The sequence below is a fragment of the Balaenoptera acutorostrata genome, chromosome 2 (assembly GCF_949987535.1).
Source record: "Balaenoptera acutorostrata chromosome 2, mBalAcu1.1, whole genome shotgun sequence".
NCBI lineage: Eukaryota > Metazoa > Chordata > Mammalia > Artiodactyla > Balaenopteridae > Balaenoptera > Balaenoptera acutorostrata.
In genome coordinates this window covers 139,349,200-139,365,210 of record NC_080065.1, presented here as the reverse complement: position 1 = coordinate 139,365,210, position 16,011 = coordinate 139,349,200, and the positions used below count along the sequence as shown (strand labels likewise).

Here is a 16,011-nt window from a genome sequence, read left to right as displayed (position 1 = left end):
ATTTATTCAGCTCTGCTGTTGAATAGTACAAATACCAGGCATAGACAATAACTAAACAAATGGGCATGGCTGTGTTCCAACAAAACTTTGTTTACAAAAAAGAGCAGGGGCTAGATTTGACCCATGTGCTATAGTTTGTTAACCCCTGTTCTTGACCTCACTACCAGCTTACAGGAAATACAGGGACTGCGGAACACATGAAATGACACCCCAGGGATGCATTTAGCAAAAGCTAAACTAGGAAGAAGTCTAACAGGAAAATCAATCTGATTTCTTTAACAAATAAATGTCAAGATACTAAAAAAGAGAGACAGATTTAACATATAGATTAAAAGAAACTTAGCAAATATTAACCAAACACAACGCATGGACCTTGGGATTTCCCCAGTGGTACAGTGGTTAAGACTCTGCACTTCCACTGCAGGGGGCACGGGTTCGATCCCTGGTCGGGAAACTAAGATCCCACATGCCACACAGTGTGGCCAAAAAATAAAAAAATAATAATAAAAATGTATGGACCTTGTTTGAATCCCAATTCAAACAAATATAAAAAAAAATAGTGTAATTGGAGAAATGTGAACACTGACTCGAATATTTGATAATATTAAGGAATTGTTGACATTTGGTGCTGTTTGATGATGTATTGTGGTTGTGTTTAAAAAGGGGAGGTCTTATCTTTTAGAGATGTTGCTGAAACATTTACAGATGATATGGTATGATATTTGGGATTCAGTTAAAAATAATGGGTGGTAGAATATAAAGGGAACAAAATTGGTAAGGAGTTATTAATTGTTGAAGGTGGATGATAGGTACAGTAGAAGTTCATTATACTATTCTTTGTACTATTGTGTAAATACTTGAAAATTTCCACTATGAAAAGTTAAAATATATTTATGCCACTTCACACTCAGCCAACTGACAAAATTTTAAAAATCTGACAAACTTCAGTTTTGGAAGGATATGGGGAAAGGGTAGCTCTTACAGATGGTGGGAATGTAAATTCCTACAACAACTTTTGAGAGGGATTTGTGTACACCCCATGACCCAAAAACTCCACATCTGGATATACACTAAGTGATACTTTAGTCCATTAAGAGACATGCAGGAAAGTAAAAAGAGAGAGACATACAGGAACTTTTTTTTTTTTTAAGAAGAAAAATTTTATTTCAAACAGATTCAGTGGTATGTGTGCTACAGCAAAGGCTGGTTGTAGCAGTTTCCTTTCAAACCTGCACTGATGTATAAATTAGACATTATTTGGGAATGATTAATTTCTGGTAAAATGTAGATTCAATCCAACATTATGCCAATTTTTACATTTATTGTAGACCCTATTTTAGAGGTTAACTTTTCATCACTAAAAAATGAGAATAACCTTGCAGCTACTCCTAAGGTAATGAGCTGTGAAGTTAATTCCTCACTATTGCTTTGAAAATATACCCCTAGGTTGTTAAGAGAAATTCCGACTTCATCCAAATCTGTTATTTAATTCTTCAGTCATCATCTACTGTTGGCTTGATTGTCACTCCCCTTCTTATTTGACCCCAACCAATTAAACGCCAGTGTTTCTCAACTCTTCGGCTAAGGGTAATTTTTTCTCCTACTTCTGTGCACACAGGAATAGTCAGAACGATTTTGCCCAAATCAGCCTTGACCGCACTAACTCTTCCTCCTGTCGACAGGGATCCTATGTTCACCATAAGCACTTCATTCTTAGACAGCTTTTGCACTTTTGCTGCTTTCTTGTCTCCTTCAGTGCGTGCACCTAGAAGCCATCTAAGCAGGAAATAGGAAATTTCCAATTCTGTGAAGATCTCAGTTAAGCTCCAACTGCACCAAGTACCTGCCCCACCATTCTGTCAGCCTGGCACAAAGTGGGGTCAGTTTCTGTTCCCACTCCAATAAGACCTCCTGGAGTAGCATACTGAAGATCATTATGCTCTGCGAAAAGCGATACAATTTTGGAAAAGATGGGTTTACACATGAGCTTTCCTTCACTATCTTTGGAAACAGTACCAGGTCTGACTTCTATCTCCTGGCCCACCTTTAATACTCCTTTTAGAATACTACCACCAGCTACACCCCCCTTAAGGTCATCAACTTCACAGCCAGGTTTGTTGACATCAAAGGATCTAACAACAATAAGTCGGGGTTCTGAAGTAAAGTCTCTTGGGGGTACTGGAATTTTCTTTACTAGGTACTCACAGACAACTTCAATATTGTATTTTAGCTGAGCAGAAATTGGAATAATAGGAGCTCCTTCTGCTACTGTACCTTGTACAAATGCAAGGATCTGTTCATACTGTTCTTTAGCCTGGCTTTCTTTTACCAAATCAATTTTATTTTGTAGAATCAAAATATGCTTCAGTTTCATGATTTCTATAGCAGCCAGGTGTTCGAAAGTCTGAGGCTGAGGACAAGACTTGTTACCAGCTATCAACAGAAGAGCTGCATCCATCACTGCAGCACCGGTCAGCAGAATAGCCATCAAAATATCGTGGCCAGGACAGTCAACAAAGGAAACACGTCTGACTAATTTGAAGTTCCCTTTGGTCCCTGGAATATCTGTAGGAAACTCATCAGGTGTACTACTTCCACAGGATCTATAACATTCTGGCCGAGGACAACTTGGGTCGTCAAATTTATAAATCTTAGCATTAGCATAGCCAAGTTTGATTGTAATGTTTCTTTCTAGTTCATTTTTGAACCTGACAGTGTGAACTCGAGAAATAGCTTTTACAACCGTAGATTGCCCATGAGCTACATGACCAATTGTACCTATAATTTTTTTTGTTTTTTAATGAGCTTATTTATTTATTATTATTTATTTTTGGCTGTGTTGGGTCTTCGTTTCTGTGCGAGGGCTTTCTCTAGTTGCGGCAAGCGGGGGCCACTCTTCATCGCGGTGCGCGGGCCCCTCACTATCGCGGCCTCTCTTGTTGCGGAGCACAGGCTCCAGACGCGCAGGCTCAGTAGCTGTGGCTCACGGGCCTAGTTGCTCCGCGGCATGTGGGATCTTCCCAGACCAGGGCTCGAACCCGTGTTCCCTGCATTGGCAGGCAGATTCTCAACCGCTGCGCCACCAGGGAAGCCCAGTACCTATATTAATTGTGGCCTGTCTGCTGATAACTTCATGTGAAAGTGGCGTCAACTTGGTAACATCCACAGTGTTGAGATCTTGCCGAGAAAGGTGCGGCTGCCCTAAAGTCACAACAGCCTCGCCCCCCCCCGCCATCTTGCCCGGAGAGGAAGACAGGCGTCTGGGGGGCTGCCTGACCATTCGCAAGCCCCCTTGTGCAGGGCGGGGCAGCGGAAGTGGGAGGGCCAACTAGGGCCCAGGCCTGGTAGAGGAGGATGGCCGGTGCAGCGGAGGCCTCACTGCTTGGACTTTTCTCCCCATGGATTTGTACAGTGCCTGCCAGCAGGCTGACCACGTGGCAGGCTGACCGCGTGGCAGGCTTCTGCTTTTCGAGGACGGGGGACAGATCCCCCTGCCGGCGGGCCCTGCCTCCCTGGGCCAGGAACATTTTTTTTTTAATAGGAAAAATGGAAAACAATCACAATGGATAAATTATGGTATCTTTGGATGGGGGAGGCTATGAAATGCAGAGATTTGGAAATGGCAACTACTTGTGGAGCTAAGAGCTGGGGCCCCATCAGGATAGATTTAGCTCAACAGATGTTGACCCACTCTGGGCCAGGCCCTCTGCTAGGTGCTGGGGATACATAAGTGATATCCCTCAAGGGGTTCAAAGTCTAGATATCAGAGACGGAGGGGGCCTAACACATCATCTAGCTCAACCTACCCATTTCACAGATGTGGAAAATGAGGCCCAGAAAAGTTAACCGACTTGCCAAGGGCACACAGTTGGTTCATGGAGGAACCAGGAATTGAGCCAGGTCTCTGATGCTCAGAGAATCAGGAAATCTTGGAGCCATGCATTCTTAAGTTGAATCCTGGTTCTGTAACTCACTAGCTGTGACCTTGGCCAAGTTATTTAATGTCTCTCTCCTCAGAAGGATAATAATACCTATTCATGGCTTGATATGAGGATTAAATGAAATGATATACATAAAGCCCTTGACTCAGTGACTGAAAAGAAATAATTATTATTGATATAAAGTAAGGCCTTAGTGAAGCGACAAAATGCTACATTCTATGTTATTCTCCAAACAGTTAATGCCATACTTCTTAGAGCCAGGATGGTCAAGGCTCTGTACCAAGTTGAAGGCTTGTCCCAGGAGTTAGCTGCTTTCTATTCCAGGCCCCACCCCAAGCAGCCATATATAAGAGAATCCTCACCACCCCCCCACTCTGCTGCCTGTCTGCTCTCTGAGGGCCATGCTGAGACATGACAGGGTAGCACAGCTCTGTAATCTGTGTGGCTCCTCCTCCACTACCCTGAGCCTCAGCTACCTATAAAATGAGAGTAATAGCAGAACTTATCACATGGGGTTGCTGTGAGGATTAAATGAACTAATGCCTAGCATATAGTAAGCCCTCAACATATGAGATACAAGACACCTGTCCCAGGGCATCAGGCTTGGGAAATACAAAAAAGAATCAGCTGCATTCCCCACCCTCTAAGTGCTTCAGTCCAGGGGGGATACAGTCAGAGGCCACTCCCTTCCCATTTCTCCCCACGCTGTCACATTTCAGGCCTGGATTAGGGCCCAGCGGGCCAAGTGATTCTGGCTGCTTTGCGGGAGGCTGGCTCTAAGAAGGACTGAGCCAAACCTCTTGTGTCTGAAACCACCCACACGCTCACCTCTGCTGCTGAGAACCCAGCTCTGCAGAATCGCTGACTGTCTCCGGCTACTGGAGCCAAAGCATCATATGCTCTGAATAATAAAGCCATCCAGAAGGTTCCCCGTGGTGAGCTGGGAACACACTCCGGTTCGTACCCTTGGGAACAGGCAGCCAGAAATATCACCAAAGGCCTGCCATCAAAGCCAAGCTCCTGTCCTCAGCAGGCTGGAGCCACAAGGCCCAGGGAGTTTCAATCCCCAGTCCCTTCCCTTTCCTGATGCCTTCTTCTCCCAATGAGACCATGTGTATTTTTCACCCTAGACCCTATTTTTACAGAGCATCATAAAACATTCTCAATAAGCTCAGTGACCATTTGTCCCAACTTTTCCAACCCTAGAGAGCAAAAGTCATTGAGGGTCAGAGAAAGACATAGTAAGACCAATATGAGGCCAATGGAACCAGTCAAATATATTTGGCTCACCTGTGGAAGCAGGCATGGCGTTCTTTCAAGTGGATGTCAAAGCTGTAAACTTGCAGCTGCTCACAGGCCGCAGGTGGGACAGCTGGTCAGATGGTGTATTTGTTGTGCATGGCGAGATCCTTGTGGGCAGGGGCTGAGCCTTGTTCCCCTCTCTGTCCAGCACTCAGCAGCAAACACAGTGCCTAGCACTGAGCAGTCAATCCAAAAACACCTGTCAAATGAATAAAGTTGCTTAGTTAGTCTGCCAATGGGTTTAAGATGCTTCTATTGCACATTCTCATATCAGCCTGAACTTTTCCTTCTCATTGCTTACCATACTTGTAATTAAATAATTGCACGTGCAATTATTTGTTTAATACATGCCTCCTTGACAAGACTGTCAGTTCCCTGGAGGCAGAGACTGCCCCCAGTTTTGTTCAACATTTGTATCCTCAGTGCTGAGAATGCGATCTGGCAGATAGCTGGCACTCAATCAATGTTTGTTGAATAAATAAATGAGCAAAGATGGCAAAGACGGGGCTTCCCTGGTGGCGCAGTGGTTGAGAATCTGCCTGCCAATGCAGGGGACACGGGTTCGAGCCCTGGTCCGGGAAGATCCCACATGCCGTGAAGCAGCTGGGCCCGTGAGCCACAACTACTGAGCCTGCGCATCTGGAGCCTGTGCTCCGCAACAAGAGAGGCCGCGATAGTGAGAGGCCCCCGCTTGCCACAACTAGAGAAAGCCCTCGCACAGAAATGAAGACCCAACACAGCCATAAATAAATAAATAAATAAAAATTAAAAAAAAAAAAAAGATGGCAAAGATGGCCAGTCAGTGAGTCGACCCACCCACTAATTTTTTGTTTGTTTTGTTTTGTTTTTATTTTACTGGAGTATAGTTGATTTACAATGTTGTGTTAGTTTCAGGTGTACAGCAAAGTGATTCAGTTATACGTGTACATATAGTCATTCTTTTTTAGATTCTTTTCTCATATAGGCCACCGCTAATTTTGAAGGCCTGTGCTGCCTGAGGTGCTGAGCTTCACTCCCAAGTCAAAGGAAGCTAGCTGGCCTAAGGTTTTTTACTTCAAGATGTTGACAGTGCTATGGGAAAGTGTGGGGATACGGGTTTGTTAATACCCAGGCTCAGCTGTTCTTAGAAACAGTCTGCCTCCTAGAAAGTCTATCCATTTACGAAAGAGCACAATGGAGTGGGAAGCAGGCTCATTTGCTGGTTAACCGGGGCCTTCCCTTTGCCTCTAGTTGGTGATTTGGGACATTTGGCCTGGGGATGGATGGACTGGATTTCAGCCTGGAGTTAGTAATGGAATCTACTTTGTAGAGTTGTTATAGGAGAAAATGAGTATACAGGTGTGTAAATATTTACCACAGGACCTGACAGTGGCACTACTGCTCAGTAATGGTATCTAGAGTTGTTGTTGTTACCAATACTCTGCCTTCTAAGGCTGCCCTTGGATGAAGGATGCCATCACCTGGATGAAGATCTTCAGGATGGAAGTCTGGTGCTGGGCTTCTCCAAGGCATCTTCCAGGGACAGCCTGGACAGACTGCAGGGAAGGAGTGAATCAGCTATGTGACAGAGACACTACTCCTTACAGAGACACTACTCAAACTGACTTGGGCAAAAGTTGGCCCACACTTCCCTTAAGTCCAGAGTGTAGAATTGCCTTGTGCACAGCTGGATCCAGGAGCTCAAGCAATATCATCGGGATGTTTCTTCCTTGCCTCTGTCTGCTGCTATCCACACTGCAGTCTTCTGTGTCTCAGAAAGGCTGCCCGAGGTGGCTTACATCCTGTCCTCTCAGCTACCACAGAAAAGAGAAAGTCTCCCTTTCCCGAAGTTCAGACCAGACCTCCAGAACTGAGTCTCATTGGCTGTAACTGAGTCACATGACCACTCCTGAACCAATCATTGTGGCCAGGGGATGCAAGCCTCTGATTGGCAGAGCTGAGTCACATGCCCACCTCTAGGCTATGGGCTGGAGTCAGCTGCACAGATGGGGAGGGAATGAACCCAAGCAACTTAACAATTACTGTCCCCAGAGAGGGGAGAATGTTGCTGGGTCAGCAAAACAAATATCCCCTGCAGATTACAAACCTCTCTGCAGGTCAAGTGGCAAGGGCAATGTCACAGTGAGACCGAACAAACATCAGTTCCATCAGACAAATAAAGTGATAGGCTCTGGAGGGATTCCCAGAGGACAACGGGGCATTTACTCAGCAATCTGCCAAAAGACCTGTTCTATAGGGCCAAGATTAGGGTGAGGCAAATGAGGCACCTGCCTCAGGCACCAAGTTAAGGGAAACACAAAAAAACTTAGTAACCTAGATAAATAATACTTGAATACAATATTTTATTATTTTAAAAAATAAATCTATTTATTTGTTTTTGGCTTCATTGGGTCTTCATTGCCGCACACAGGTTTTCTCTAGTTGCGGCGAGCGGGGGCTACTCTTCGTTGAGGTGCGCAGGCTTCTCATCGCGGTGGGTGGCTTCTCTTGTTGCGGAGCACGGGCTCTAGGCGCGTGGGCTTCAGTAGTTGTGGTTCGCGGGCTCTAGAGCGCAGGCTCAGTAGCGGTGGCGCACGGGATTAGTTGCTCCGCAGCATGTGGGATCTTCCCAGACCAGTGCTCGAACCCGTGTCCCCTGCATTGGCAGGCAGATTCTTAACCAGGGAAGTTCAAATATAATATTTTAAAAATCAAAATTAATGCCAAAAATCCATGATGAACAAAATACCAAAACTTTAAATGAAAGCAGGATAAGTAATAGTGCTGTAGAGAGCCATATTGAAGCTTGGGGCAAAAGGAAAAATCAGTACTGATTTTACTTTTATGTAAAATTTTGGTATTTTGTTCATCATGAATTTTTTGGCATTAATTTTGATTTTTAATATATTGTATTAAAATATTATTTGTCTTGATTTCTGAATTTTGGGGCACCACCCTAAATTTTGTGCTGGAGGCAGGATGCCTCATTCCTCTTACCCTAGTCTAGGCCCTCCTGTCTTGTGTGGGATTTGCTGCAGGCAGAGAGGGAAAGCCACCCTGAGATAAAGGGATGTGTCCAAATTGGCATTCCCTAGTGGGAAGGGCCCTGGGCTGGAAGTGAAGCCCTGGTGGCAGCCCTGGTTCTGCCATCAGTGTGCTGTCACTCTGCTACTCTGGGAAAATATTTTCCTCTCTAGTCCTCAGTTTTTCCACTTGCATATGAGGGACAGAGCATGATTAATGGCTTGCAAGCAATAGAACCCAATATCTTAGTTTAGAAAAAAAAAATGGAAATAGAGCTGTTAAAAGGGGCATGTGCTGAGGTAGACCTATCTGCACCTCTGTACCTCCACCAACTCAACAGCCCCTCCAAGTGTTCCATGGAGTCCTAAGGAGTTCCAGGGGGCACAGCATGAAAACCTTTAAATTCCATGATCTCCAAGATCCCTAAGCAAACCCATTTTTCTGCCTGAGATAATGTACACATTTCAGTTCCTCCTGTCTATGCTTTATTTAGGTCAGTGTTTCTCATATGGCCAGGCGTCCCCTGTATCAAGGGCACCGCAGATGCTTTATTTAAAACGCAGTTTCTATGGCCCCACCCTAGTTGCACTGAATCTGAATCTCCAGGGATGAGGCCCGGAACCAACATTTTGAACAAGCAACTTCCCTGCCAGTTGATGGACACCCACTGAAGTGTTTGGGTCTTTCCCTATTAAGTTATTTCCACAGACCCTCAAAGTATTTTATCCTGGAGCTTTCATTTACAACCGTCCTTCTGAATGACCAGGGCAAGGAGAAAAAAAACACAGGAATAGTCAGATGAGCTCAAATAAATGAATCTAGGTTTGCCAAGTAGAAACAGATCACAGTGAGATCTCCAGGACCCTTCCCAGACAGAACATCCTGGCAGCTCCTTGTTCAGCAATCCCACAGTTTGTATCTGAAAGAAATCATCTGTGCATTTCTCTTTTCTTCTGGAGTAGCACTGGCAACCTCAGGAATTGTTTATTGAATTATCAGGTTTCTTAGTATATAATTGAGTTCCTGGGAGCTAAGAGTGGGCATGCCTGTAAGGCTGTCAAGGAAATTCATTTTACACTTTGGAAATACGGTAGATTTTTGTCATTTGCAATGGAAACAGCCATTCATTGATTCATTCATTCTTTTGTCACTCAACTAGCTTGGCAGATTCACTGGTGCATAAGATATTTCCTCTGCTTTTTTTTCCAGCTTTATTGAGATACAATTCTCACACAATACAATTCACCCATTTAAATTGTAAATTCAATTGTTTTTGATATATTAAGCATGTGCAACCTTCACCACAATCAATCATAGAATATTTTTATCACCTCAGAAAGAATTCTTGGACCCTTTAGCTATCACCTCCCAATCCTCCAACCCCTTAGCCCTAATCAACCACTACTCTACTTTCTATCTCTATGGATTTGCTTATTCTGGACATTTCATTTAAATGGAATCATATATTATGTGCTCTTTTGAGATGGGCTTCTTTTTTAAAAATATTAATTAATTAATTAATTTATTTATTTTGGCTGCGTCGGGTCTTAGGTGCAGCACGCAGGATCTTCGCTGAGGCATGCAGGATCTTTCGTTACAGAGTGCAGTCTCTTCGTTGTGGCGCTCGGGCTTCTCTCTAGTTGTGGTCGTGCGGGTTTTCTCTCTCTAGTTGTGGCGTGTGGACTCCAGGGTGCATGGGCTCAGTAGTTGTGGTGCGCGGGTTTAGTTGCCCCGCGGCATGTGGGATCTTAGTTCCCTGACCAGGTATCAAAGACGCATCCCTTGCATTGGAAGGCGGATTCTTTACCACTGGGCCACCAGGGACGTGCCTGAGATGGGCTTCTTTCGCTTAGTGTAATGTGTTCGAGATTTATGCATATTGTAGATTGTATCGGTACTTCATTCCTTCTTAGGGCTGAATAATATTCCATTGTGTGGATATACCACATTTTGTTTATCCATTCATCAAGTTGATGTACATTTGGGCTGTTTTCATTCCTTGACTATTCTGAATAATGCTGTTGTTAATATTTGTATACAAGTTTTTGTGTAGACATGTTTTCTTTCCTCTGCCTTTGAAGGGCTCCTAGTTCAGCAGATGTAGGTACTAAAACACGTACCTACATAATTACCTGTGCCAATAGGATGGTGCCAGAGAGGGACAAGGCAACATCGTGTAATGGTTAGAACCACATGCTTCTGCCATTACTGAGTGATCTTAGGGGCAAGTTTCTTCACCTTTCTGTGTATCAGTTTTCTCACGCGTAAAATGGGATCAACATTTTTCCGACTGCTGTGAGGGTTACACGAGATAATGCATGTTAGGGACTTAGCACCAAGCCTGGCACATAGTAAGTGCTTGATTAAATTTTGTCATTATCATTTTCATTCTGGAGATTACTGAGTAAGTTTATTGATGGACAATGCACTGTAGCACGAGTAAAGTCTTCATTCATTGAACAAATGTTTATTGAGTATTTATTATGAACTTGGCATTGTGAGAAATACAGTTGATCCAGACTTTGGATCCTACTGCCAGGAGTTCGTAATCTGTAATCTGAATGGCAAGACTCACTGGCATATGTCGCCTCCATATGTTGTGATTTGTTCTTTAATAAAGGTCTAAAAACTTGCTGTGGGAGCCCTGGAGAAGGAAAACTTTAAATAAATAAATAAATAGACCTTTTTATTCTGAAAATGTTGAAACATACTGGAAAGTAGGAAGAATTATAAAATGAATACCTACATATCACCACGTATATTCAACAATTGTCAACATTTTACCATATTTACTTCATCTTACTATATGTTAAATTTGTGGCTGAACTATTTTAAAGTTTAGTGCAGATATTCTAACACTTCAGCACTGAACACTTAAGCATGCATTTCCAAAAAATAAGGATTCTCCTCCATAACCACAATACACTTACCACATCTCACAAAATTAATAATTTCCTTATATCATCTAATACGCAGTTCATAGTCAGATTTCCCCCACTGTCTAAAAACTTGGTCTTTACAGCTTTTTTAAAAAGAAAACAAGCCAAGATACAATCAAGAATCACATCTTACATTTACTTGTTAGACTCTAGGATCTCTTTGAATCTAGAACCTCCTCCTCCAGTGCATTTGCTTTTGTTGTGTTTTCACGATGTTGACTTTTAAGAAATCACATCAGTTGCCTTATAAACTGTCCCACATTCTGGACTTGCCTGATTGCTTCTCTGTGGGTTACATAACGTGTTCCTCTGTCCCCTGAAATTCTTGTAAACTGAAGCCAGCTCTAAAGACCTGATTAGGTTCAGGCTCAATATTTTTGGCAGGAGCAAAAATAGATGGAGTTGTGTAGTCTACTGTATCCTACCGAGAGGTGTGTAATGCTGGTTGTTCCACCATAGGTGACACTAAGCATGGCCCCTGGGATACAGTGGTGACAGGCAGAGAGAGGAGGAAGGAAGTGGGAAGGAGGGAAATGTCTTCACAGGCAATGCTTTTGAATAGGGCTTGAAAGAGTGAGTAGGAGCCTACTGGGTGGAGAAGAGGGACAGGGAAGGGCTTTCCAGGTATGGAGACAGTGTTGGGAAAGAGTGCTGAGCTTCAGGAAGTAGGAGGTGGTAGCCAAATGAGGCTGAGAACTGTTATAATAATAAGGACAGGCACTTAAGGCCTATTAGAGTTTACCATGTTCTAGGAACCATGCTAAGTGATTCATTTAATTTCTCACACAGTCCTATGAAATGGGTGCTACCACCCCCATTTTAATGGTGTGGAAATCAAGGTTTAGGGATGTGTGGTAACTTGCCTAAAGATCATAAAGCCAGGAACAGGCAGACTCGGGGGATTTGAATCCAGCTGCCCCTACTTTTAAAACCACAAAGCTCAACATTAAGGTGACAGGGCAAAAGAGTTGGAGAGGCAGGTTGGGGTAGGTGGAAGCAGGCCTTCTCTGCCATTCTGAGGAGTCTGGATGTTATTCCTGGGGCAGTGGGGAGCCAGCGAAGGTTTCCTCGCAGGGGCAGACATGGCTGTGCCTGAGAATCACCGGCTGCCCGGTGAAGGCGGAGTGGAGCTGCTGGGCTGAGCTAGTAGACGCAAGGCTGGGCGCCTCTTCAGGCGAGTTGGGCCCTGGGGAACAGAGATCTTAGGAAGGAATTCAAGTGCCTCCGACCGCGTGCGTGTCCTCACTCCCAAGTGCACTGCCCGGGGATGCGGCTGGGCTGGGTTCTCTCCAGGACACCCGAGAGCCTTCCTGCGCACGCAAACGCTGGGGTGCGGAGCAAGAGCAGGGTGGGCCCAGCACCCACGGACCCCTGCATATGGCGAACAGCTCCAGTTGCCACCGAGTCATCCCTAAGGCCCAGCATTGTTTTGGCCATAGCATGCTGGAACGTGAACTGCAAAGACCAGGTGAAAGGACCAGCTTTAATCCTCGAGGCCCAGAGAGGGAAAGTAACTGGCCCAAGATCACACAATCAGATAGTGGCAGAGGCAGGACTAGAACGCAAGTCGTCCTCTAGATTCTATCCTTTCAGGCTGGAGTTTATTTCGGAATCAAAAGAAGAATCAAGAAACAGTCACTGAGGAATGGCTGCGGGATGCCTAATGCTCCGGGGAATTTTTTATTTATATTTTCATTTTTTACTTATATTTTCCCACTTTGGGAATCCTCTCGGAGGGCTCCGGGCGCCCTCCCCAGCTGGCTGTCGTCGCACAGTCCCCAAAACAGCACAGCATCCCCGGCACTGCCTGTGCGTCCCTCAGTCCCTTGAGCACAACCGGTCAGCTGTCAGTGACAGCGGGGGTACAAAGCCTGGGCCTTGCTGCTCAACCTTCAACCTTCAGGCAGGGAGGGTGCGTGGATGGAATGCGGTAAGTGCTCTGGGGCCAGGATACCTGCGTTCAAACCTCTGCCCTGGTACTCACTAGCCGTGAGACCTCCCCGCTCTGTGCTTGTTTCTTTATTATTATTATTATTTTAATTTTTATTTATTTATTTTCTGGCCATGCTGCCTATGGGATCTTAGTTTCCCACCAGGATCGAACCAGTGCCCTGCAGTGGGGGCGCAGAGTCTTAACCACTGGACTGCCAGGGAAGTCCTCATGGTTCTTCATTTTTAAATCAATGAAAATAGCAGTGCTTCACACAGTTGGGTGTGAGGATTAAATAACATAAGCAGTGTTCAAGGGCTTAGTAAGGCTTGCCACAAGATAAAGCCCAGTATTACTATTCACTTGGGAATCAGTAGGCTTGGGTGCCTGCCACTGACTAATCTATTTATTGGACAAACCTTCCAGATGCTGCATAAAATCTGCCTCTTCCACGAAGTATGCTCGGATTCACTGTGCTCAGTTTAAAGCCTCCTTGATTCCCAGAATTTAAAGCACAGCTGGGGACTTCCCTGGTGACGCAGTGGTTAAGACTCCGCTTTCCCAATGCAGGGGGACCGAGTTTGATCCCTGGTCAGGGAACTAGATCCCACATGCATGCTGCAACTAAGAAGCCCACACGTCTCAACTAAGAGTGTGCATGCCACAACTAAGGAGCCGGCGAGCTGCAACTAAGACCCAGCGCAACCAAATAAATAAATAAATAAATATTTTTTAAAAATAAAGGGACTTTCCTGGTGGCACAGTGGTTAAGAATCCACCTGTCAATGCAGGGGATATGGGTTCGATCCTTGGTCCGGGAAGATCCCACATGCCGTGAAGCAACTAAGCCCGTGCCACAACTACTGAGCCTGTGCTCTAGAACTCATTCCCCACAACTACTGAAGCCTGCCCACCTAGAGCCCATGCTCCGCAACAAGAGAAGCCACCGCAATGAGAAGCCCGCACACTGCAACTAGAGAAAGCCCACTCACAGCAAGGAAGACCCAATGCAGCCAAAAATTTTAAAAAAAGGAAAATAACTTAAAATAAACAATTAATTAAAAAATAAAGCACAGCTGGCATTCTCTAAACTAAATGTAATGGCAGTGGGGAAGAGCAGCCTGTGTATCCCCCCTCCTCTCACAGCACTAAGCCAGACTCAGAAGGCCTGGGGGTTGTAGTCTTACCCCGGACTAGCTGCTGACTAATCAATTTGGGGTAAATGATTTCATCTTTGTGACTCATTTCCTTCAGTAAAATAAGGGTGACAGTATCTGTTTTGCATGATGAAAAAAGTCAGATTCCTGACTACACTTTGAGAATGGGAAGAAACAAAGAGGCAAAATGTTTTTTCAAAGCATATTTCATAAACCAGAAAAATGCTAATAAATAGTGTTTTTCTTTTCTGAATTTTACCTTATTTAAAAGTTTTACAAGAAGATACATTAATACATTCTCATGGTGAAAAATTCATAGTATTAGTCAAAAAAGGGCAATCAGTTATATGTGAAATGTGACCCCAACTTTGTTTTAAAAAAGCATAAATACACTGAAAAAATAAACAAGGAAATCCACCAACATGTTAACAATGGTGGTAGGATTACTGGTGATTATTATCTTCATTTCATTTTTCTACATTTTCCATTTTTTCCTGATGAGGATATATTATTTTTATAAACAGAAGTACAATTATTTTTAAAGCAAAATAATGTATTTGCAAATATTCAAGGCTAAGCAAAAGCAAGTTGGATGTCATCTACGTGTGAGTCATTAGAAACCTTTAAGATTAAAATTCTGCCTTTTGGAAGTACCTGTCCTCCAACTATGAGTCAGTCCATTTTTTTTTTTTCTCATTTAAAGCCTCACGCAGAGCTCCCCACTCCTTCGGTTTCCAGAACTTCACCAGCCTCCTTGCCTGAGGGTCCTCCTTTTGAACTCGGTCCTGGCTGTGCTCTGTGGAGCTGAAGACCCTTGAAATCCCTGCAGTTACCAGCTTACTTCATTAGACGAGAAGGCCTGTTATTCACCAGTTTAAAAAAAAAAAGCCGTGGCATTCGTGCCCCTGCTCTGGGTTATTGTGCCTCTTTTTACAGTCCATGAGGATCTTCTTAAAGTCCACCACAGCCTTACTGAACCTAGAAGCTCAAAAACTTTCAATGGCTCCTCGTTTCCTTTAGGGTGGGTATTGGCCAACTTCCTTAGTCTGGCATTTGACTTGAAAGATGGGAACAACCTTTCCTTACAACTCCCATTAAGTCAAGCAGATGGTCTGCTAGCCAGCCGCACAGCCAGGCCAGCAAGGGACAATAATGAGCGAAGAGTATAGGAATGCAATGGGGGGGACTTCCCTGGTGGCGTGGCGCAGTGGTTAAGAATCCCCCTGCCAGGGGCATGGGTTTGATCCCTGGCCTGGGAAGATCCCACATGCCGCGGAGCAACTAAGCCCGTGTGCCACAACTACTGAGCCTGCGCTCTAGAGCCCACGAGCCACAACTACTGAGCCCGTGTGCCACAACTACTGAGCCTGCGCTCTAGAGCCCGTGAGCCACAACTACTGAAGCCTGCGCGCCTAGAGCCTATGCTCTGCAACAAGACAAGCCACAGCAATGAAAAGCCCGCACACCGTAACGAAGAGTAGTCCCCCCTCACCACAAGTAGAGAAAGCCCGCACGCAGCAACGAAGACCCAATGAAGCCAAAAATAAATAAAAATTTAAAAAATAATAAATACGTATATATTTTAAAAAAAAACAATGCCACGGGGAAAGGTGTGGACTATGGCAAACAGGAGCAAAAGCATAGACCTTCTAAAGGGACTGTCACTTTTTTTTAAATTAATTTCTTTCATTTATTTATTTTTGGCTGCGTTGGGTCTTCGTTGCTGTGCGCGGGCTTTC

At 44.5% G+C, this 16,011-nt stretch overlaps 1 protein-coding gene and 1 long non-coding RNA gene across 2 annotated transcripts in view; both read right to left on the bottom strand.

Moving 5' to 3' along the window:
* LOC130707251 (uncharacterized) overlaps positions 1–16,011 on the bottom strand; it is a 41,799-nt gene that overhangs the window by 22,070 nt on the left and 3,718 nt on the right. Inside the window, exon 2 of the long non-coding RNA XR_009007153.1 lies at positions 5,232–5,442. This is a non-coding gene — a long non-coding RNA (uncharacterized LOC130707251). The remainder of the gene's footprint in view (positions 1–5,231; positions 5,443–16,011) is intronic.
* On the bottom strand, positions 1,374–3,235 carry LOC103004248 (eukaryotic translation initiation factor 2 subunit 3-like). The gene is given in 3 exon segments (XM_028166074.2): positions 1,374–1,825; positions 1,828–2,778; positions 3,100–3,235. Coding segments are annotated over 3 exon segments (1,419 nt in total). The 3' UTR covers positions 1,374–1,493.